The sequence below is a fragment of the Bacillus rossius genome (assembly GCF_032445375.1).
Source record: "Bacillus rossius redtenbacheri isolate Brsri chromosome 4 unlocalized genomic scaffold, Brsri_v3 Brsri_v3_scf4_1, whole genome shotgun sequence".
Classification (NCBI taxonomy): Eukaryota; Metazoa; Arthropoda; class Insecta; order Phasmatodea; family Bacillidae; genus Bacillus; species Bacillus rossius.
In genome coordinates this window covers 1008163-1033814 of record NW_026962010.1, presented here as the reverse complement: position 1 = coordinate 1033814, position 25652 = coordinate 1008163, and the positions used below count along the sequence as shown (strand labels likewise).

Sequence of the window (25652 nt, the reverse complement as noted above, 5' to 3'; positions counted from 1 at the left end):
AAAGTTAGATTTCTAGTACAAGTCAGAATTTGATTTTGTATTTTTTTGTATTTATTTTAAATTTTTTATTAAATTTTTTTCTGTAATTTTATGATATCAAAGAAAACTTGTGGTGGTTTTCTCCGTGTGCTCCCGATTATTCTTGTCAATATTATGGTGGTTTTCTCCGTGTGCTTCTGATTATTCTTGTCAATATTATGGTGGTTTTCTCCGTGTGCTCCTGATTATTCTTGTCAATATTATGGTGGTTTTCTCAATGTGCTCCTGATTATTCCTGACAATATTTTTTATGGTTTTCTCTTAGTGCTTCTGATTATTCCTGACTAGACATCTGGCGGTTTTCTCCGAGTGCTTCTGATTATTCCTGACTAGACATTTGATGGTGTTCTCCGAGTGCTTCTGGTTACAGATGAGAAGTTGATCTGTGCATGAAGGATTTTATCAGGTGGAAACAAAAAAAAAATCATTACTCGGTCAAATAATATATCATGAGACTTCTGTGAAGCTTTAACGTACAAGACGAAATTCCTTCTCCTTGTTGTCTAGCGAAGCCATCCTTTTTTTTTTTTTTTTTTTTGTGATCGTTAGTGAGCATCCCGCATCCCGCATAAAAGAACTAAATATTATTTACCTGCAAGCAACATGTGGCGACATCTGTTGTTGAAAAGCAGAACTACATGCATCAAGTACCTTTGCATGAGATATATTAATTCTCGCTGATGAAATAATTAAAAAATTCTATTTACGTAATATATCTAATTTAAAACTCTTAGTTTGCGTCTGGCATTAGTCTCAGTAACTAATATGAATCCTGATTCGGGATTAGTTGCTGTATCAAAACGTCATCACTGTAGATACTGTAGCAAGGTGTTTACCTTGAGAAAGAATGTAAGACAACACAAGAAGTATGACTGTGTTAAAAATCCACTACGCAATATGATAAGTTGTGTTCGATGTAGCAAGTCGTTTACGCGGAGAGAGAGCTTAAAAATACATGGTAGAACTTGTAACGTCAAGCCTGCGTACAAGCTAGAGGACAACGATGAATCTACTAGGCTAAGGAAGAGTGATCTGCATTACGATAATAATGTTCCTGGCTCTTCCGATCTCGACAAAGAACTTAAATTGAAGGAGGTTGATGATTTATGGAAGAATGAAGACAATGGAAGAATCCTTAACGTGAAAAGTGAGACTATATTCCAGCCGAATTCGAGTAGATCTTTCCTACTTTGTAAAAATGATGGACTCCTAAAACAGAAGCATGAAGACGATGAAGACACTTCGACATCATCGATAGCGAATTCATACGGTAATCTGGGTGAAGAGGATGTCTTCTACAGTGATTGTTACAGTGACTCTGAGGCTGTTGACAAAGGCATAGACTGTGATGAAGCACCTAGAGCTGACAAGATCGAAGAATGTGGCGATGTCCTGAGACCGAAACGATGGAAACGTCGTGTTATAATAAATAAATCTGATAATGCTTATTATGATCACTGGGACGATTGTGATATTAAAAGTATTTATAATAAACAAGCAAGTAAGATGGTGGTAGAAGAGATTGATTACACATCATGGAAAGATCCAAACATATTGGTTGACCGGCTAAGACTTCTACATGGCTCGCTTTGTGCAGGAAACTATTCGTGCATCAAAGAAATATCCTTCATACTCAAAGAACTGAGGAAAGCTGGCTACATACAATAATGTGTGCGGATCTACTAGTTTGTTTCTTCTGGTGCATAAGTCATGTAATTGCCTGTTCTTGAGACTTGGATGGCATCTTTACCTACTTTAACGACGAACTCTATGGAGGTTGTACCATCGACTGCGGGAACCATGACGTCAGCGCCGACGATGTTGGAGCAGATCCCATTGGCAACGCCGATGACAATACTGGAGGAGACTACGATATGTGCTGTTCCACCATCAGCTGAAGTTTCATCAGCATTGAATACTTCAATTAATGAAGAGCGTACTTCGCATCAGTGCAAATACTGTGGCGCATCATTTACTATCACCTCAAATGCTCGCAGACATGAAAGAAGCGGTTGTTCTAATAATGTCCAAAGAATACAATTTCAGTGCAATAAGTGCAATAAACTAATTTCACGTCTCGATAGCTTACATCGTCATTATAAAAATGCTCCGAGAAGTATAATAAACATGGTTATTGATTTGACTCATGTGTTGTACCGGCTAATGAGACTATATAAGTGATATGAACTTCAGTCCGTCTCTGGCTGTGGTGATGAACGGATCGGATAGACATTTAAAGTCATGTAAACGGCTTGGTCCGTACAATAAGAAGACTGTTTAAATCGAGAAATCCACAAGACTTTAGTACTTTGTCTGTGTTTTTTTTTACTTGTAGTTGTGTTGAGTTTATGTAATAAAATTTTTTAAAAGAACTTACGGTGTTTTTATTTCTCAAACCTGTCGCTTTTGTGGTATTTTTTAAAATTAAAGTTGTTTTGTATCGACCAGGGGTCAAACCAAGGACCTTATTCGATCTAATCAATCATTACATTTATTGTCAATTTATTTAATGAATTTTGAACATTGTTTATTGAAATTATTATTTTTTCCATACAATTAAAAATTATTATTGCATCGATCAGGGATCGAACCAAGGATGGGAATCTATTGAATCAATATGTAAATTAATGAGTGATTTATTTAATGAATTTTGAAATTTTTCCCGCATTTCTAGCAAAAAAATTACGGATTTTCAAGATGGCGCTCACATTTCAAGATGGCGGGCACCTTAGTAATAATAAATTATTACTGCACTCTAGCGGGTTAGAATAAAATTACCCAGATGGAAATTTACTCTATAATACGAGTACACACACAAGATGGTGTACTCCAGCGGGTGGTAGCTCCTGGTAGCATGTACTGAACATAAAATGTCGGATCCATGATGGTCGACAAGGACAAAGTCAAATTTCAAGGTCAAGGGCAAATTTCAAGGTCAAAGGCAAATTTCAAGGTCAAAGGAAATTTCAAGGTCAAGGTCAAATTTCAAGGTCAATGTTCAATGTCAACAGTTGAGGACAAAAGTATGGTGACCAGATAATTATACTAACATGGTATCGGCACACTCTAGCAGACGATAACAAGATGGTGGTCTCCAGCGGATGAAGACAAGATGGCGGACATGACGTCATACCAGTTGACGATATATACCTTGGTATTGTTGGTGGTAGATCAGTCTAGGTAGCTTTCATGGAGGAAGGATCGACCGTTTACTCTCGCCGGGAATCGAACCAAGGACGTACATCGATATAATCAAACAGAATTCAAATAAGTTAATTTTTTGATGAATTTTGGAATTTTTTCATTAAAATCGGATAATAAATAAAGATTTTCAAGATGGCGTCCAAATTTCAAGATGGCGTATATGACGTCATACTGCCGGAAACATGTGGTGGGGGTCAGTATGCCAGCAGCCACTGTGAGGGTTGGATTGGTCGTCATTTTTATTTTTTTGCACTCGACGGGTTCGAACCGAGGACTCCAGGCTCCGTGTCATAAAATTACATTTTTTATAAAAAAATTATTCAAATTTTATTAATTGAATTTTTTTATAATTTTTAAAAAAAATTCATTAAAATCGGATAATAAATAAAAGTTAAATATGGCGGCCGTAACGGAAATTGCAACGGTGACGTCATAATTCAAAATGGCGGATAACACAATGCCAGAATGTTCGAGAAACCAAAATGACGTTATCCAAGATGGCGGATCCAAGATGGCGGCCGTGATATAATTGTCCCATTACGATGTGTCCGTTACACGGTGTCCCGTTACGCTCATCCAAGATGGCCGCCGTGACGTCAGAGCAATCGGTCATTGACCCGGCTCCAGCTCCACGCCACTGGACCCTGTGCCCGGATGCCCATTCCTATACTACTCCCGCGAATTTTTCCGGTCTCTACAGATTTACATTCATGGTTCTAGGGACAAGATGATATATTTTCGTGCATTCCATGACTTGGAAAGCAGATGCAGTTGGAACTCACAGTGGCACGAAGGCGCCGCGTCGGCAGAGTAGATGTACTCCTTGCAGTAGCTGTCCTCGTAGGAGTCCTCGGGGGCGGAGTCCCAGCAGTCCCAGCCGTCCCACAGCGCAGGACAGCGGCTGGGGTCTGCGAGAGAGTGTCTCTTCAACATGCTTCAACACACACGCCTCAGCACATGTTTACTGTAGATTATAGCATTCCACGTGTACCGTACCCGGCTTCGAATACACACACACATATTTATATATATATATCTATCAGTATGCAAAAGCTTATTGCTAGGGGCCTGCAGATTTCGCGAAAAGATTTCGAGACTAGATGAAAGTTAAAACACTATAGCATCGTCTGTGTTTCGTGATTGGGAGAGTTTCTCTCGGGTACATATCGATTGTAACAACACTAAACACAGTGATTCAGTGCGGTAGCAAACGCATCCTGAGTGGCTCGGTCAAATAAGGCAACGACTTCTCTCGTAGAAGGCCTCCAATCACAAGGAAGAAACCACAGGTGCGGGTATAACTTGTTGCAGTCTAATAAGTGTTCAGATCTTTTCGCGAAAAATGCCTGCCCGTACTCATTGCCATAGATGCCAATAATTTTATGTATGTACTAGCTGACCCGGCAGACTTCGTACTGCCTAATTAAATTGCAATAAAGTCCTGTCAAAATGATTTGTAATGTGACATTTTTTTGTTCCTACATATTTTATAGTCGGGGCAAAAAATTCTCCTGAACAGAACCGTCACCCTGGTGATAGGGTGTTGTGAATAAGAAATATAATTAAATAAAACATATAAATAAAAAGATAAATAAAAAATAAGTAATCTCTTTATTGTTAATCATGTGAAACATAACAATTTTATTTTCATTGTAGTGCATGAATAGATCGGTAATTAGCTTGGTTTGTAGCATTTCGGGTTCTTCTACATAAATTGATTCGTCTAATAGGAGGCATATCTATATTATTGATTATTTTGTCACATGCAATAATTAGCGATCATAGGTAAATAAACACTGCACAAAACACTATATAGGTAAGAATTTGTTTCGTGTATAAGTTGACAAAAGCAAACTCATTAGGGTAAGTAACCTAAAATCCAAGAAAAAAAACACTGACATTGACAGTTTGTTGTTGTTTCAACTTTTTTTTAATTTGATATGACTTGGAGTCAAATCCTTCAAGCCGACCAAATTGAATTAATCGATTTCGGTTTATTTATTTTTTGTTTATCTGTGCTCCAAAGCACACTGTTTTGATAGATATGATTGAACTTTGTACAGAGGTAATAAAGTGCGAATTGACTCTTTGACGTTAGGAACATACCTACATTGTTTAAACAACAATGAGTGCTCGTTTTAGTTAGAAAACGTTTGTATGGGAAAAAGAAAAGGGCTAGTTTTAGAGTTTTTCCGGCAATTATTCGAATTTTTCTCGCCGTAAAAACCATCTTTGAACTTCAACGAACATTTAAAAAAAACAATTGGCCAAATTGGTCCAGGCAATGTTGAGTTATGCGCTTACCAACACATTTTGCGATTCATTTTTATATTATAAGATATACATACACACATTAACTATGTGACCTGCGCGCCACCTATTTTACGTTGTTGGTGTAATGACAGAAACTTTCGCGAAAGTGCCAATAACAACTGTACAAAGTTTTCAACTCAATCTGATGAACGATGCGCTAACGCATAGAAAACTAACACACAAACATTATTATTATTATTATTATTATATATGTGTGTGTGTGTTTGTGTGTAATATATTACAGGGTGGCCAAATATATATATTCAAGGACATTTCTAGGATTTCAAGAGCCAATAGTATGTTTTTCAGGTTCAGTTAACGAAAGAGAAGTGATGGAAATAATTCAAAGCATAAATTGTTCCTCGGGACCAACAGCACTTCTTTCAACACATAAGGCTAGAGTGATGGAAAATGATACAAAATGATACGCTGAAACAAGTGAAGGACACTATTTATATGGTTTTTAAACAAGGGTTGTTAGTAGTAACATAGAACTGGAATACTTCATAGAACCAATTATTACTTATCAGTTATACTAATGTATACGTAATATAAAGTATTATTTATGCTATGAAAGAATTTAATAAAAGTTATTAACGTACTTGCTTTCCGCCTAGACACCCAGATTTCGATTCTCGGTGACGGTCATATATTTTAATAATTCATTTTTTAATAAACCGAATGTTGACAAATATTATTAATTTAAATATAAATTATTTGTGTTTTATTATCAATTTATTATTTATTAGATAACACTTGATATTTAAATTACAGAAATAAATCAATAATTATGGGTATAATAATAGTTATAAACAGTACTTAAACAATTTAAAAGTAAGATTTATTTTATTAATATTATTTAGTTTTACAAACACGAACCTGGATCATAATTATCTTTTTAAAAAATTGGAAACTTTTTTTTTACATTTTGCACAGTTAATAAATGATAACTATTTACGTGAACAGCGTTGTTGAAAGTAGATATGTTGTAAAACATACTTAATTAACATTCAAAAAGATTTCTCTATATTCTGAAAGTGTGGAAGCGTACCAAGCATATCTTATCATTTTATTATAAATTGGCGATGACTATTAATGATGTACTATTGATCATATTTTGATACAGTGTACGCGGGAATTTATTTATCGATTAAATTAGCAGAGTCAGTAAATGCTTTATTAGATTGGCTAACTGTCTATAAAAATAAATGTCGCAAGTTTGAACAAGAGAAAAGGAGTACATATTTAAGAAATAACTTTAATTTTTCAAGGAGGCTATTTATGTCATGCTGGAAGAAATACTAAGTAATTAAATAAGAAAATATATAATAAAATATTTTATATTAAAATTAATAATATTTGTAAACCAACGATTTATTAAAACAAATTATTAAAAATATATCGTAATCAGTGAGCCTCGAAACCCATGCGTCACTTAGGCTGCTGCGCTGTTCGTCAAAGTTAAACAACTAGTACATAAAACTGATTAAATCTTCAAGGGGTTTTTTCCCCTCGGAATTGTCTGGTCAGTGCACTTTATGATTATAAGGGGTGAACACCCTAAATGTACACTGCCAATACACAGTATCTCGTCCCGAAGTGAATTTCCCAAGTCGTGCCCTTTCATTGGTAAAGTTCAAGAAACAGCAACTTTCAAAACGTAAATTCATAATTTACTCTATTACCATCGATGAACTTTGTGAAAATGATTTATAATTTGTAGGAAATGGCAAGATTTAAAATGTTTTTAATTCATCAGATATTGGGCAGTACCAGCTAATAGTAAAATAACTTTTTTACTTCAAAAGAGAGCCGTTAAAATAATTACCAAAACCAAACCAAGAGGGTCTTGTCGTCATTTGTTTTCTAATTTAGGAATATTAACTGTTACTTCTCAGTACATTTTTTCTTCGTTTATTTTTGTTTCAAATAATCCTAATATTTTTCTTTAAAATAATATGCTAGATACACATTTTACTAGAAGTGATATACATTTATATCAACCTAATTGTAACATAAAAATTTTCCAGAAAAATGCTTACAATTCATGTATTTTGTTGTTTAATAAATTGCCTTCACAATTAAAAAATCTTTGTTTTGCAAAACCTAAACAATTTAAATATAAACTCAAGGAATTTTTAAAACGTCATTCTTTTTATTCTTTAGGAGAATTTTATACCAGTAAATTTACATAGATTATAAGATGATTATTTTATAATTTTTAGCAAAATGTGTTTTAAATATTAGTACTTTTGTGTTATTTTATAAATTTGTTATAAATTTGTTATTTATAATGTCAATTTGTAATTTGTTTTTATAATGTGAAAATTAATTATTTCTTGTAACTAAATTGTAAAATAATTGTATAGACATGTCCAATACGGTGATGTGCAAAACATATATACTGTATTTACTGGACAAAATAAAATGAAATGAAATAGCGGTCAGTGCATCCCCCCCCCCCCCTCAGGGAGACCTTGAGGGTCATTTCTCCGTCTGAGAAGATTCACTTATTTAAGTGTGAGATAACGTACTGACTTTAATCCACGTGAATAAATTTTTGATCGTGTGACCATAAAACGCTAACCACAACGGGGAAAAATATTTCCAATGAACATTAATTATAAGACAGAGAGTTTTTTTTCAGAACGATTAGACCCATATGCGTGTACATACTCGAAGAACGGGAATTATATTATTTGCGAATTTAGGTAATGGTGAACAATCTAGCTTTCAAACCATTTGCATCGCACAATGTAAAAAATTTATTCAAAAAAATTCATAGCAAAGATTTTATTTCATTATTCTTTGTAACAGCACAATACCTACATAAAACTAGATAAAAAATTAATAAAAATAAAATAAAACTTTTCTGTTTAAAGGTAATACAACATCCTACCACTTTCCGAAATTTTACTCTTAAAGCCATAGAAAGGGTGAAAATAATTTTTTAATGTTTAAAAAAAATCTATCTACATAAAATTGAGTTAAGACATTGCCTATTAATGTTTAACATTTCTTATTAATAATTTTACAACCTTTTCTTCTCATGGTTTATACATGAGTAAGTGTTATTTGGAAAGAAAAATTCTTGTCTTCGAATCGATTTAAGGGGGGAGTTGAGAATTCAGTAATGAAAAAAGTAAAAAATTTCAGTTGTGTTAATTTTTTTTATTTTAAGAGATTATCATTATAATGTAGGTAAAAATTGCTTATATTATTTTGTTTCATAATTTCAAATCATATTTATAAACACCTTGCCAAGATTGAGGTACGGTTCTGGGTAATAATTACATGCAAAAACTGTCGACTCAATTTTACTATTTCCAAAAATGTCACCACTATGGGGTGTAAAAGGTCTAATAATTGTTTTATGAAGAAAATAAATATATTTTATTCCACTGAAGTGCATGAAATAAAATTTCTTAAATAACACTCATAGGAGATTTTTTTAGTGCGTTATTCCTAATTAGTGAAAATTTTACATAAAAGAGTGATTTAAAAAGTTGGTCGAGTCAATGTTAAAATATATGATACCACTTTGTTTCAATAATCCGCAAATATGAAAATTTGCCTTCATAATTTAATATGTTACTGTCATTTAATTTTAAATATTTAATTACACTATTTCGTCAGTTCCTCGGTAGTATAGTGGTCAGTATCCCCGCCTGTCACGCGGGAGATCGGGGTTCGATTCCCCGCCGGGGAGGACTAGCTTTTTTGAACCGTGTATGATATCCTAGCTCAGCTTAATCCACATACATGTTGTTCATGTGACGGTAAAACGTTTAGCACAAATTAAGGAGCGGTAGAAAACGAAACTATTTCTCAAAATCATTAGATCTATAAGAAATGTAATTAATCAAATATAAAAAAATTGGTTATCTGTAAAGTCAGTTTACGGACGATAGTTTAACGAGACAACGTCATAACCGAACATTGATGAAATTATTGCATACTTTTATGAATAAAATTGAATATTTTTATTTTAATAATAAAAGAATAAATACTTGAAATAATACTAGTAATCAGATTTTTAAAATGCAAGAATAATTAACCTTTATTGCTGAAATTATTTTTGTAATAAGCAAGGAAAACCACATTTACTTGTCACTTCACTTTATAAACAGTGGAGTGGAAGAGAGATAGATGCGGCGCAAGTGTACAAAGAGCGTAACGGGACACAGCGTAACGGAACAATGAGCTTCACGGGACACAGCGTAACGGAAAATGTGCGTAACGGGACACTTTTTCGTGTGTGCAGCCGGCGTTCATCGATGTATTAGACGTTGTCACGTCAAAAATAAAAACTTTTAAGGCTGTGATGCCACAGTGTGATGGTACGCGGTGTCGGGCTGTCGGCTGAGTGAAGCAGGGAGCTGAGGTGATGACTTCGGCAAGCTGAGACTAACACCTTCCTGGTCAAAGGGGGAGGGGAGTAATCCCTTTGACGGCTCTGTCGTAATTTTACTTGCTCTGGAATTAATAAAAGGATCTGTAAGCCACTCCCGTTCCACCCTCATAGGGCGTGTGGGAGGACTGGTGGAGGATGCCGACCAGAAGGTTTGAGCAGAGCTGTCGGCCGGGCGACCGCACTTTGCCGCTCTAAGCCTGCGCCCTCATTGGCCGAGGCCTGGCCACAGAGCAAGGAGGGAAATAAAGAAGTGCGACTCTTACAGTGGGAACTGAAACCATGTTTCATGCGACATGTGTCGCTATCTGTTGGGCGGGCCCATGACTACCAGCAAATAACAAATCGGAATAGAGGTTTTCATACAAAGTTTGTTTAGTTAATACTTTGTTTTGTTATATTAAGTTATCTCCTTGGCGGCGCCTAACTAATTTAATCGATGCGAAAATACTTAATGCTGTTTTGTAATAAAGCGTAATGTAACAAATAAAGGAGTAGGAGGTGCAAAAACTCATTGTATTACACACCACAAAATTAGTGGCTACCTATATAGAGTGAATTTTCGCAGGTTTGTTTGCCTGATAATAGCTTGTACATTACTTCTCCTAATAAATTAATGTCGTTATGTCAGCAATATATTATGAAAACTACTATCTAGCGGACGGGCCCACAACTACTTCCAAAAACTAGGTCTCAGTCTCGGTAATTAGAGTTTCTCCCCCGTGGACCTGGCGTCTCACCTCGCGAGCTCGCTGCAAGGGCTGCCCTGGACTTCACAAGGCCCTCGGCTGTTTGGCTTTTGCCGGGCGCCAAGTATTCCTGGGGGACCTGCAATGTATGGGACAGTGTTTCCCCTGGGAACATTTTGATGCATAAGCGATTTAAAACGCCGTTTCTAAACAAAACAAAAACGGACTCAAATTTCAGCGAATGTTTTGCCAAGTTATGAGATTTATTTCAAGAAGTAGACACACTTAAAATATAAGGTATTAATGATAATTCACTTATGACAAAATATCTAACTTCTTAACATCAGTTTTAATATATCCGGAGGTATGAATTTGTATTCTAACACACAATTCACTTTTTCAACATATTTAGAGAAGGAATTTATAAAAACATGTTACGTACGAAAACTTTTATATTATGATAGTCATGTCAAATTCGTTCCTAATATTATACTCAAGTTTATTTTAACAATTCTAATGATCGAACAACGGTTTAAGTCGCGTCATTTCGTGAGACAATAAGGTTTTTTAAAACGATTGAATAGTAAGAAATCATGAAAACTCAATTGGAATCTATAATGTATTCACCAGCACTTTATGTTATGTGCTAATAAGAATTGAATGCTCCCTTTTCCTCATTAAAGTCCAGATTTTACGGAGAAAACCAAACGAGCTAGGATGATAAAAATTAAATGGGCTCTAGACAAGTAAATTTTTGTTGTTACGAAGAATAATAAAGAACAAACCTTAGCATCGGATTCTTTTTTTTTTTTTTTTTTTTTTTTTTTTTTACAATATGCGATGCGAAGTTTTCGAAAAAAAGTATTGTCCACAAAGCAATCCGCAAATAATTCCTGTTCTACGATTTTCAGAATACAAACCACTATATATTATCTGTTTTTCTAGGGAAAGTTTCGTTTTCTACCCCTCCTTAACGTTTTACCGTCACATGAACAACATGTATGTGGATTAAGCTGAGGTAGGATATCATACACGGTTCAAAAAAACTAGTCCTCCCCGGCGGGGAATCGAACCCCGGTCTCCCGCGTGACAGGCGGGGATACTGACCAAGGTTATTAGAGAGAGGTTGCCTCGATCGCTTGCGAATCGTTCTGCGCATCGCGTCACTTGCAGCCCCGGCTCGGCTTGCCAGCCCGTCCGCTCCTATCAGTTACTTAGTTTACAAGCACATCTGCTCGTAATAACGTGTCAAACTACAGCGTAATGCAGGGAGAGTTATTGTTGTGAGGAGTTTAATTGAGAGTGCGTGTGTTATAAAATGTTAGTGTTGCTTATATCATAAGTGCACAGGTGCTTCGTTAATTATAACTAGCAGGCAAAATGTTAAGAACACGAATTATTTAAAGTGAATTTGTTTTGTTAGACTAAACGCTGTTAAAAGTTGTATTTAACATTACAATGCCAGGTACGCGGTGTACAGTGGCTGAGTGTACAAATAGCTTGGTAAAAACAATCTTTACCTGATACAAATCATATAAAATATCATAGATTCCCACGTGATTATCATCTGTTGAAAGTGTGGGTTCAGAAATGCCGACGTGATGGTGAGTGGAATCCAAAAAGCACTTACATTTGTTCAGAGCACTTTACAGATGATGATTACGAGCCCGACTTGAAAGCTGAGTTGTTAAATACATGCGCTAAAAGACGTCTTAAACCAAATGCTGTACCTTCATTAAAACTTGGAATTACAACATCTGTAGAAACATTGGAAAGTCGTGTGCGCCGAGAAGACTGAGTTAAATGCAGGGAAAACAAAACAAAAAAAAAATGTTATGTAAATTAATCGTAGATTCAAATGAAAATGTAAGTGAGGAAGAAACATGTTCTTGTAGTCAGTTAAAGCATTCAAAGTCTTGTTCTAACAATGACTCGGTTGAAATGCTTAGGAAGGAAATCCAAATTCTTAAAGAAAATTTGTTTCTTGCCGAAAGAAAGTCAGTTTTAAATTTGGAAGTCATGAAAAAATAAAAAAAATAAAACGTAAATCTTAAAAAACAAACAAAAAAACGTTCTTCATTAGAGTTCCGTATGCGGAATATTCTTTCATAGTGTTTTTTTCAAAAAATCAAATTGACTTATTACTTTCGTTGAAAAAAAGTGTAAACTGGACCAATTATGAAATAGTTCTCGCTTTCACTTTGCGTTATTTCAGTAAGCGATGTTATTTATTTTTAAAACAGAAACTTAACTTCCCATTGCCTGGACTTTCAACTCTTCAACGATGGGCATCTTCATTTGACATGAGAAAAGGTATCCTAGTAAAACATGTTTGAATTTTTGAATGTAGCACGTTCTTCGTTAATAGACTTCGAATGCATTCTTGTTCTTTGACGAAGTAAAAGTGAAGAAAACGCTCGAGTATGATGCAAAAGAGGATGAAACGATTGCACGAAATACTGGTCTATTCATGTTAGAAATTTATTTTTAAATCTAACTTCAGTTTATTTCTATTGCAAACATTCCCAAAACGTTTTAATGAGCTATGGCTACTTTTATTAAACACTAAGAAATTGATATGCAATTATTTTAAATATTATAATCTTGCTGAGAAATGAATACAAATAAACCATTTTGTTTACTAGTTACATATTAATTATATTAATTTTTAAAAATTCATGGATTCATCATTGATATTTTGAAAATTTTTACTGTCACTGAAAAAAATATGTTGAAGTAATAATTCATCCTTGTTTTCAGTCACAGCATGTTGTCATTTTAAAAGTATATCAAAGCGATTTTAATTAACAGTAATCTACAAACCATAAATGAAATACTATAAGTATTGCGTATCAGACATGTTAAACGAGCCGAGCTGATAAGAGAAAGCCGTCAGTCAGCAGGTGTAGTATTGCGGCTGGGAACGGCGGGGCTGCAGATGACGTCAGAGCGGAGTGTCGGGCTGTCTACATTGTTCTTATGGGATCGAGACAACCTCTCTCTACTAACCTTGGATACTGACCACTATACTACCGAGGAACTGACGAAATAACATAATTAAATATTTAAAATTAGTGGCCCTAACATATTAAATTATTAAGGTAAATTACGATAATTAGGTATTATTTAAACAAAATTTTAGCCTATAGACCAACGAAATTAAGTATATCGTTATTTAGGCTTAATACTACTTTTTAATGAAGGGGCACTAAAATATATTAATTGTTTGTTTTTTTTTTTGCCTGTTTAGGATGTTAGTATCGCTGCTTTTAGAAATTAGTAAATAAAGTAAAAATTTTGCTTTGTTGGGTCAGCAACATCGAAAGAACACGTCGATACCAATTTTAACACAGTTTTTACGTGTTATTTAAGTAGAGTTTTTCACGTGGGGTGAAGTGACGAGTCATCTCTGGATACGGTGCTTGTAAGTTGTTTGCTGACTATTATCTTGGTCTACACGTATGCAATATGCAGAAATTTTTCATCTTCCATAAGACACTGTTTTGATATCAAACCCGTTACAGAGTCACGCTTTTATAAGCGCAGGTAGTCCATCCTCATCAGGGGCGCAACAACTAAATTTCCAAAGGGGGGGGGGGGGGAATATACCTTTTTATAAAGAATCATCGATCCCCCCTATTGAAGCAGGGGGTCCGTGTGGTCCTCCCCCAGGAAAATTTGTATTTCAAGGTGGAAAATGGTGCTATTTAAGCAGTTTTATTATCTAAAAATTGATAACACAGCTCTTTCTTTGCCCCCGCTTGCCCCCACTTCAAGGTTTCAGAGGGGGGGGGGGGGGCAAAATACCCTTCCCCCCCCCTGTTGCGCCCCTGATCCTCATGTGTTCTCATGTTGCAAATATACACTTATAATACGAAACTCTGGCACGAAATAACGTAGAATATTCTAGAATAATGCCAATCGTGATAAATACACTATAATTGTGTTTTCGAATAGTGGTACATTTCTCGACGCGAATCACGCATAGTTTCCGCCCCAACCACTAGAATTCGCTGCCGGAGCAGCTGCGTCGACTATCTAATAATTCGTTTTCCAGAGAAAACTGTCAAACTGTATAGTGAAACTGCTCCAATAGAAGCGTAAAAGACTTGAAAACAAATACTAAACACTAGATTTTGTACCTGATTTTCAACAGTGAATTTTGTTAAAAATACTACCCATTTAACAGTTAAAAAAAACTATAAAGTTTTTTCTTTGCCTTTGTGAACTTTGGTTCGTGCCATATGTCACAGGGGGACAACACCGTGGTTACACATTTCCGTCCCACGCGGCTTCCGTTCCACTCACGAAATTACTGCTACCAAATGCCGTACACCGAGAGCTAAAAAGTTACACATCATAAAAAATATTACAATTTTTTGACGTGACAACGTCTAATAAATCGATGAACCCCGGCTGCACGCACGAAAAAGTGTACTGTTACGTACATTGTTCCGTTACGCTGTATCCCGTTACGCTCATTGTTCCGTTACGTTGTGTTCCGTTACGCTGTCGGCGAGTGCAGTAATAATAGGTTATGTTACAATTGACTAAAATATTATGGTGATTCATATAAATGATGATAGATATTCATTACAATTTATTTATATGAAAACTTCTTCATAATTATATTTAAACTTTATAGCTAAACGCCAGTTTTTAAAATTAATTGCAAGTCATCTACACGTGAACTGTTTCGTCGAACTGTTTATAAAGTGAAGTGAAAAGTCAGTGTGGTTTTCATTGCTTGCTACAAAAACAATTTCGGCAATAAAGGTTAATTATTCTTGCATTTTAAAAATCTGATTACTAGTATAATTTCAAGTATTTATTCTTTTATTATTAAAATAAAAATGATTAAATTTTATTCATAATAGTATGCAATCATTTCATCAATGTTTTGTAATGACGTTGTCACGTTAAACTATCGTCCGCAAACCGACTTTACAGACAACCAATTTTTTTTATATGTGTGTCTGGTCATTGGATCAGTTTCGAAAAATTATATGTGGTGGTGGTGAAGACTGGCGTGTGCGTGTGCGTGTGAGACGTGCTCGGGGCATGTGACTCGCCTCGCTCGGCGCCGCGCGGGGTGACGATCCGCGCGCAGCAGCGCCGCGCCGCCTCGTAGCACCGCCGCCAGCGCGCCGCGTCGGAGCCCTTCTTGAACCTGGCCGCCAGCGCGCGGTAGGCCTCCTCGTCGCTGGGGTCGAAGGCCAGGCTGCCGTTGCCTCGCTGGAACGTTAGCGGCTCCTCTCAGACCGAGCTGTCAGAGCTCGCGACCTCCTTGGAGGAGGGACCCTTCAAGTCTGAGCGATCCTCGCTGGTGCCCGTGTCCGCCATCTTGTACCGTGATGTCCTTCACCTTTACCTGTACCTCGACCCCGGCCGCCATCTCGGATGAATTTGGCCTTTATCTTCCAAATTTGACAAAACATGCCAAAAATGTTATCAAAATTGGTCAAATTTGAACCGAAATTCCCCAAAAAAATGACCCAAAATTTACAGTTTTTTGGAGGGAAAATCCACCAAAACATCTAAAAAAAAAAACTAACAATCTTGGGTTTATTTTGGCATATTTTGTAAAAATTTTGATGGTCAAGTCAAAGATTACGGTCATGCAATATGGCTCTCAGGGTCAAGAACAAGGGTAAAGTTTAGCCAAGATGGTGGCCATGACATCGTAATCCAATATGGCGTCCTGACATAACAATCAAAGATGGCGGACATCGGTACGAGCAACTCGCACCGGCACCAGGGCCAACGTGCCCATTTACACAACCAATATTCTTAATAAGTGCATATTAAAGGATGTCAGCCAATTTTGTTGATCTTCCGAATAGCTACGTTTTTTCTCCGATGCTGTTTTCCGTAAAAGGACAAGTTGTCCGTGTTCACTTATGCATAGTCGTGACCTTTAGGGGTTTTGTGGCGCTAGCATTAAGTAAAAATTAATCAATAGTATGTTGCTTGAACAGTCAAATGTTTTCTAATAAACTTTGTCTATAAATTTATGATAAATAATTAACTTAAACGTGTAAAAATTGTACATTACCTGAATAAAGGTGTGTTAAAATTTCTAAACGCAAGTAAATAACAAAAAATATATATTTTTTTTAATTTTCTTTGCTGATACCCCAGGCAGTGTTATCGTCGAAACAAATAGGATATCCTTTCACGGATAATTTGTCACTGAATTCATGTTACAGACCAAAGGATACTTTTAGTAAGGTTCCGTTGTCAAATTACATATCCTTAGAAACCGATATCCTTTAAAGAGAGAAAATTTCCCACGATTAAGCTTTATTTTAATCACTACTATCGTACATGCATTGGAGTGAAACTCGAAATACAGCCACGAACCAAATGACCTTACCAGCAATCAGCAACTTTCGTTGTCATTGCCTTTAAAGTTTATCTTTAGCTGAACAAATTTTTTTTAATCGGTGTGCTCTTTTTCTGTTAAACCTTCTTAAAAAAACTAATTTAAATGCACGATGATGTATAAAATTGTGTTGCACATAGAAATTTATTTTCTTGCTTCCGAAATAATTTCGATTCTTGAGATGTTGTTTTGGGTAAGAGGTCTGTAACGAGCGTTCCGTCACGGTTTTGGTACTCTCGTCCGACCGCAAGTCAATGAATCTGAGCGTCGCCTGGCTGTCAGAGAATTGGGAAGGGGAGGGAGAGAGGTATACAGACTCGAAGTTAGTGACTAGTGGAGTTCCATACTAGCGACGATATCCAACCCAATATGGCGGATACAAAATGGCTGCCGGGGTCAAGGTCAAAGGTCAAGGTCATCCAATAAGGCCGCCGTGACGTCACAATCCAAGATGGCGGTCGGAACCACAGGCACCACAGCCTGAAGCCTGGCGCAACCAAAACATACTACTTGTGACTTAAAAACACCGAATTGAATCTTACATACGTGAACCACAAAAACGAATATAACTTTATTTTTATATATATTGTTCCTAATTAAAGATGAATTGTAGGAAAATGGTCCCATCATCAAGTGTGACTCCCTTACTCTGAACTTAAACCTGTGTCTAGAAAGCTTAAATTATATCGTATCGTTTCACATCATTTCAGTGAGATAATTTTGCTACAGGTACAAAATCCTCGGTGTTTATAGAACAACGTTCCATTAGACATTATTCAGATTTGCAGTGATCTATCTTAAGTTTTTTTTCCTTTATAATCTATTAAACTCTAACACCGACGGACTGACAATTCACAGCTTATACCGGTGGGTCTATAAGCATGAAATTTGGCATAGGAGTTCCTTATACAACATAGGTGAGCAATAAGAAATGATTTTTTTTAATTCATCCCTTAATGGGTATTAAGTAGGGGATGAAAATTTGTATGGTATCGTTTTTGAAGTTAGAAGTGTGCAAATTGGTGTTTAGGCTTCTGTTTGTAGATAAGTAAGTAGTGTCAGCGGGGTTTTTTTTTTTTTGTAGTTGATCAGTAATGACCGGAAAAATTCGCGAATTCATTTCGCGATACGCTAAAATACAAATAGTTATACCTCAGTGCTGCCTCTGCTATTGGCTCACAACTCACCTGGATGACTCTGAGCCAGTGGGAAACACCCAACCGAAGTTTTATACGAATGACAGGCTGGTACGCTGGGACGTCTCACAAGACAGCAGCCAATGAGTGGGTGACATTTGACCTCAGTGTACGTAGAACTATGGTATTCATCCTGCAGGTCATTGAACCCGCGGATTTTTCCCGGTCACTATTGATCAGAGATGAGGATGAAATGCTTTCCCACCGGGCACTCCGCTCCAGCTTGAGAGCACTTGCATGCAGGTGGATGGTCGCTGACCTGGTAGCAGGGGTAGATCCCGTCCAGGCCGAGGCCCTCGATCGAGCAGGCCGCCGCTGCCGGGATCTCGTCGCCCACGAACACGCGGCGGTCGTTGTAGCTGAGGCACCTGTAGCCGGCGTGCAGCGGGAACACCTCAGTCGGCAGCGCGCTCTCCCGGAACTGGCACACCAGCCGCGCCATGTCGGAGCTCGCCTGCCGCCCGCACGGAGGGCAATCACACACGGTCCTGCCTGCTGGCGCGGCCACGACTTTGTGGAGGAGGGGCTCGTGCCACCAATTAGTATTTCTGGCACGATTCTAAATTAGAATTTTGGAAAATAATCTTACCAGTCAATTTGTTGCAGCTTAAAACAAAAAAATTTACGCTCTCTGTACACTCCCGTCTAATCTTTTTGTCAGGCCAGTTTCCCCTAATCTTTTCCCAGCACTAAATCTGATCTGCTAGTCAGACTGTGCGCTAGTTTTATCTCCGCCTTGGTGCACGTCCATCGCTTGTAATTCTCCTCCGAATGCCGTGATCAAGACGGCCTATGTCGTCTTTCTCCCAGGGCACTGTGTTCCCGGAGCTCTTCTGAGAGACAGCCTTACACGAGGGACTTCAGGCATGAGCACGGGTCGTTTTGCTCTCAAGCCCTCGGCACGCCTCGGGCCCCGGCCGAGAGAGTTTCCAACTACCTCCGTCACTTTTTCCCCCACGCTCTCTCGCCAGCCTTTCCAGGGAACCATGCCTAGTTCAGTGGCCGGCCGTCAACCCCGGCCTGTCTCGAAGTCGCAACTCTATAGTCTCCGAATGTACCGCCTCTTCCCTCTCGTGGCAGAGTCGCAAGTTATTTCCCCTGGGTGTTTGAACGCCCGCTAAACGCCTGCCCCCTGGTGCCTCGCGCAACAAACAGTCCTCCGAAGTTCATTTCCAAGCCACCAGAGCGCTGCACTAGTAACCCCCATAAGCTCTATGCATCTCGTGCGAGAGATACACGAGTCGATCTCTCCTTGTTTCGGACACCCCTCAGTAGGTCGCGCTGACATCGGCCAGTACCACCAACTTCGAGATATCGAAATATCTCGACCACCCCTTCGGAAATCTTCGGAACCTTTCGGTCAGGAAGCCGAAGTCTCCCCCATTTCTTTTGATTGACTTCGTCTTTTAATTAAGAGTCGCTGCCGCCCCGAAGTTACTTCGCGCCGCGTGAGTAGACTGACATGCCGTATCGTCGGCGAACCGCACAACAAGACTTCACTCCGGTCGTTGTTCAAATATGTAATCAGCTAGGCAAGGGATGTGGTCCCTACTACCTTTAAGTAATGAGTAATTAGTCAGTCTGCGTATCTCGTAGAAATAGCGATGCTTCGTTAATAATACTTACTAATATGTTCTAATCATTTTAAATTATGGAAACATCCGCGTCAACCGCGTGTTCGCGAGCTCCGCACCCTGGCTGACGTTAGAAACCATCTCCCTGTGTGGTGAGTTTTGACAAACTTTATTCCCCGACCATCATCGGTTTTTAGTGGGCATTTTCTGCCTATTTTCCTAACTGTTTTTGAACCAGTTCTGAACATGTTTGATTCGGGCTTGTTCTCAGACAGGATCCAAGGGCCGGACGTGGACCAAACAACTCCACCCACGAGTTCTTCCTCCCGCAAACAGGACGACTAAGGCGCCCTGACGCCATGTTAACAGCTCAACTTCGGGCAGCAAACAGTAAACTTTTTTTTTTATGTCTTCAGAATAACCATTCGATCACGAAGTTTAAAAGATCAGAACACCAGAAATTTTTCTTTTCGGGCTTTAATAGCTCTAAGCGCTAAGGCTGGGATTGTAAAACTTAACCTGTTTATTGTTTCTGATTCTGTTTTAATTATGTCCAATGTAACTTAATGATAATTTTCGAATTAGGGTTTGCCCTTCTATAAATGATGTTATTTTAATATATTTTAACATAATTTAATAATATTTGTCAATCAATTTATCAAATGTTATAATTTTAATGTGAAAGTAATTAGGTGTTCTTTGTAAGTGAATTTCAAAAGAATATTAATTATCATACTAACATTACAGGGAATAGTATTATTTTAGAACTCCAGCATTTACACATAGAAAATTCAGTAATGATTTTGCTGGAAAATGAAACTGTATATTTTATATTTTAGTTTCCATTTAATTATTTTATATTTGGTTATTAAGTAAACTATTTCAATATTTTGTTCAAATAATAATAAATACATGTATTTATGTTATTAAACACATAAAACACACATGTCAGGTTTGTATTAAACAACTTGCTTATGTCAACACCTGTACAAATTTGGCATTAAATATAAACCACGCAGGAACACAATTGCTGCCGCTTCTGTATATGAGGCGTGTCGGGATATAATGGAGTGGAAATACGTGCTGTAGGCCACCAACGTGAACATTATCCTCCCAAAACTTTCTCTCTGTAACCTCATGTAGCTAAATTTCTGTAATGTAGATCTTATTCAGTCTTAACTTTTTTTGACGTGACAACGGCTAATAAAACGATGAACGCCGGCTGCACGCTCGAAAAAGTGTCCCGTTACGCACATTGTACGCTTTCGCCGCATCTATATCTCTTCCGCTCGATTGGAACAACCATATATTTGACTTTTTCGAGGCACATTAAACTTGAAACACTCCCATTCGTTTCCTACTTTTCCTATCATCGTCCTATCCTTAACAGAATAACACAGATTGGAAGAAGTTAAATAGCAAACATGTATAAAAGTTATAGTTAAAATAATCTCTTCGTTAAACTAATAAACATAATATTTTAATTAATGAGTGCAAATAAAAGTAAATTTATCAATTAAATTGTAGATTGCATTTCACTTCTTATTTGTATCCATACAAAATAGTGATAATTCAAAAAAATGATTCAGTTTTATTCATAAAAGTATGCAATCATTTCATCAATGTTTTGTTATGACGTTGTCACGTTAAACTATCGTCCGTAAACCGACTTTAAAGACAACCAATTTTTAATCCTGGAAGGGAGGGTTCGGGATCCACGGACCTCCCCCCCCCCCCCTGGTTACGCCCCTGGGTGGTGGCCAACCTCCGTAGCTCAGCTGGGAGCACGTCGACTCTCCGATCGAGCGACGCTGAGTTCGAGCCCCGGGTACAATATTTGTGCCAATTTTAATAATCTAAACTCGTCACATAATTATTCCAAAACATAAATAAAACTGTCTCGAAAATCAAATTAACTTCTAAAACAATCCCATAAAGAAGTAGATAATGCTTGAATAACTTTAAAAAATATAAAATATTGTCAATACAAACAAATGAACGTCTATGTGATGTCCACGGTTTTAAAAACGTGTGCGAGTCTTTCAGTACCTACTCGCCAGAGATGTGTAACATCTAACCTAAAAAAAAGCTAGTAAATTCGTGTGTTCTCATGTTGCAAATATATTTATGTAAAATTGGATGTTGGTATGTACGTATTACGTTGATAAAAATTTCTACACGGTTTGACCGATCAACATGAAAGTTGGAAAGGTAAAAAAAAGTGAGCAAGAATAAGGTAAAAATTGTGATTTATTATTTTATTTAACCTTTACCTTTTTTCTATATTCGACGTAAAAGGGGTAAAAAATTTAGTTGATTTTTTATTGAAAAAGTCGTACCTCTGAGGCTAATCAAGTGGGATGTAAGTTATGTGGTATTATTTACAGGCATGCAACATCTACCATCTCTTTTATACAACACGCTGAAGTTCTACGTTTTAATAGATGAAATTTTGAAAATAGTGTTTTAAAATTTAAAAATTATATATTCTGATCAAATAAAACTTAATTTATGAATAGGATATGTTTAATAAACATATTTTAACCTACCTCCTATTAACAACTTTTTCCGAAGTACCACCTCTTATGTTGTAACAGGTGTTAATATTATTTAAAAAATAAAAAAGTTATGAATTTATTAAATCATATTTGGCAGAATTAATTTTGATTACCTACAAGTTTTTTATAATTGTTTTGGAGTTCACATCTAAAGGTTAAAAGGAAGAAAAGAGTTGAGATTGGTTTTTTTTGGTTAAAAGATATTGCCATATTTATACTTAGTTCTTAACTTTTACTTTGGCTTACTTGAGGTAAAAGAGGGTATTTTGTTTAAGTAATACTATATTAACTAAGAGTTTATTGTTATGTGCATGCCCTCCTCCTCCCCCCCCCCCCCCCTTGAAAACTGAATTTTTTTCTCTTAATTCCTTAACATTGTTTACCAAAATTATTTAAGGAGTGTTTTACTGCAGTGCTATAAATAACAGGAAGTTTTTGAACCACAAATAAAATGTACTAAATATTTTAATTCTAAATGTACTAAAATTGTTTTGTTACTGGCGCACTTATTACTAAAAGCAAAAGACTAGCTTCCGTCATTGTAGAAGAGAATGAAATATTGCTGTCTGTCAGCCATTTTTGGATGTCTTGTTTTAGGAATGATGCTGTAGGGTTTTTTTTTTTTCAGTTGTACATAATGAAAACTAGCGTTGTCCAGTACTACAACACATTTTCTTTTCAGGTAAATAAATAAACATACCGGTTTGAACCGCCATAATTTAAAAATTTACAACTTAAGAACACCACAACTTAGAAAATCATTACTTATAACCAACAACTTTGAAACTCACAACTTATAACTTTCTTAAGTTAAAAACACGTAAATTAGAAATATACAAAGCCGAATCACAAAAATTATAAACCTCATCATTTATAAAATAATAATTTGTAAGAGTTTTCGTCCAGGATCATATCATCCATCTACTGAGTCAACTAAATTTTAACATCTTCAAATTAAATAAATATTCCAATGAAATGTATGCATAAAACGTACCTACTTTGTGTACTAGCCAATGAATGTATTTAAGTTACAGTGCGTAATCATTATTAAACATAATGACTGCATAACTGTATGCTTCAAAAGATCAACTGAAAATATTTTAATTCAATTATGTTAGACCATTATAAAGTGGCCTACTGGTGAGTCTGTGAAATGGTTTACGAAGATAATTATTGTACTCAAAATCTTACTTCTTCAGAAATTGTTTTCCAATGGCTCGGTTCTGGTTCATTTCACTCTTCCAGTTAACAAACAAGATATTTTTATTCATCACTTACTAAATTTTTAAGATCACTTACCAAGCATCGTGACGTAAAAACTGCAATCAGCAACACAGATTCACGAACAGTAGTTCCCATGAGCCCCGGTGTTATCTTCAGAGTAGTGTAAAATTCTTCAGGAACTAATGTTCCTTGTTCCTGATGCTGGAGGAGACCCCTTCACTTTTCCCCCAGTTCAGATGCGCGTTTCCCATGTTCGAGGAGCGACCTGTTTCAGCCACCGTGATCAATCACCTCCGATTCCCGTGACTGAATGACGAATCCGTTCGTTATCGTCGAGATACGAATCAAATCACGGTGTTTTTATCAGCAATCACAATACTTGAGGTGTGAGTCTGGTGATAACTACTGTCTTCTCACAATCTACACGCTTGCTCTGTATTTAAGAGTTCTCAGGAGCGACAGATTTTGTGTGACACTGGAGCTACGGATGAGTCTCAAACTGGTTGCGATGCAGTCACTTTGTTCATTATGGTTTTATTTTGACCAAACTTGGGTGTTAACTGTAAATAGCTTTCCTGCCTTGGGGCTATATGCCATTTGTTCCGCTTCATTATTTTACCATGTAAGTGCCTGTTTAAGGGATATCATCCTCAATTATTGTTATTATTATTATTTATATTACCATGGGTTTTTTCTCACGACTTTAATTTTTTTTATTATTGTTATAGGCGATTTGTCTTAGATTGTTTTATTAATTCAGTAAGTACTGTCTTTTAATTTTTATGGCCAATTTATATTTCAATCCTAACATGAACTTATTTAAACATATAAACCAAAGGAATGTAAGTTTGTCCAGAAAAAATGTCAGAATGCAGGTTAAATCACAGAAGTTCTCGTGCTCAGGATCTACGTCACCATAACAGGTTTTTTTTTTTTTTTTTCATAAATTATTGTGTAGTTTGCAATTCATACAAGAAAATAAGGATTTTCATAAAGTTTTATTAAATACTAATGGTTATGTTCGTTAAAAATTGTAAACTTTAAAAGTTAGGTTAACCTATTTGTTTCACAATAACCATCTTTGGCTTCTAAAATCGCGATATTTATTTCCATAAAAGCTCATCCATTTTAAATACACACACAAATTGGCTTATTTTAAATTGGTGGCTATAATTATCGCAGAAAAATAGTACATTTTTATCAAATCTTTTTTATTAGTAATTAACTTTTTCATTAAATTTACATGGGCACACAATAGTTTATATATTTGAATATAAAAGTTTACCGAGGTGTCCCGATACCTTTACAGCCCATTTATAATCTATAAATACATCAGATATAAACTAGCAAAACCCAACTATCAATGATGAAAGCAATTTAAATAAACAATAAATTAGCTGTGCTCTTTTGCGTCTATATTTTAAAACATTTGTAAAATTGATTCTCAACACTAAAACGTTAGAGAGTTAAATTAATCGAATTTTAAAAAGTTCGATTAATTTAACTCTCTAACGTTTCAGCTTTGAGAGCGAATTACGCTCTGATCTTGGTATCAATGGAATCGTTAATTTGCAATAAGAGTAGCGTAGGTTTTATCTGTGACAGCCCTCTGAGTAAATTGGTGACACATGCACTACGTATTTCACCCGGCCAGATGCACGAACACAAACAAAAAAAAGATGGTCTAATAGGGTAACATGTCACCAGTACCCATGTGACCAAACCAATGAGCAAGTGCGCGGTTGCACCATGTGCAGCAGAGATATATAGACGAATATTGAGGAGAATGTCTTCAAACAATTCCCATAGTCTCGTTGAGAAATACTCATACATGTTCCCGGTTTTTTTTTTGACGTGACAACGTCTAATAAATCGATGAACGCCGGCTGCACACACGAAGAAGTGTCCCGTTACGCTGTGTCCCGTTACGCCCATTGTATGCTTGCGCCGCATCTATCTCTCTTCCACTCGATTGGAACAACCATCGATTTGACTTTTTCGAGGCACATTAAACTTGAAACATTCCCATTCGTTTCCTACTTTTCCTATCATCGTCCTA

At 36.5% G+C, this 25652-nt stretch overlaps 1 protein-coding gene and 1 non-coding gene across 2 annotated transcripts in view; one reads left to right on the top strand and one right to left on the bottom strand.

The window, feature by feature from the left end:
- Positions 1–23888, bottom strand: part of LOC134541706 (calcitonin gene-related peptide type 1 receptor-like) — a 38472-nt gene extending 14584 nt beyond the window's left edge. The window contains exons 1-4 of the mRNA XM_063385352.1: positions 23669–23888; positions 18497–18691; positions 15729–15891; positions 4026–4151 (exon numbers count right to left, since the gene is read on the bottom strand). Of these exons, the coding sequence (XP_063241422.1) occupies positions 4026–4151; positions 15729–15891; positions 18497–18691; positions 23669–23728 (544 nt within the window). The 5' untranslated portion in view covers positions 23729–23888. The remainder of the gene's footprint in view (positions 1–4025; positions 4152–15728; positions 15892–18496; positions 18692–23668) is intronic.
- On the top strand, positions 9194–9265 carry Trnad-guc (transfer RNA aspartic acid (anticodon GUC)). The gene has a single exon. It is a non-coding gene; the product is annotated as a tRNA-Asp (tRNA).
- Positions 23889–25652: the final 1764 nt, after the last annotated feature.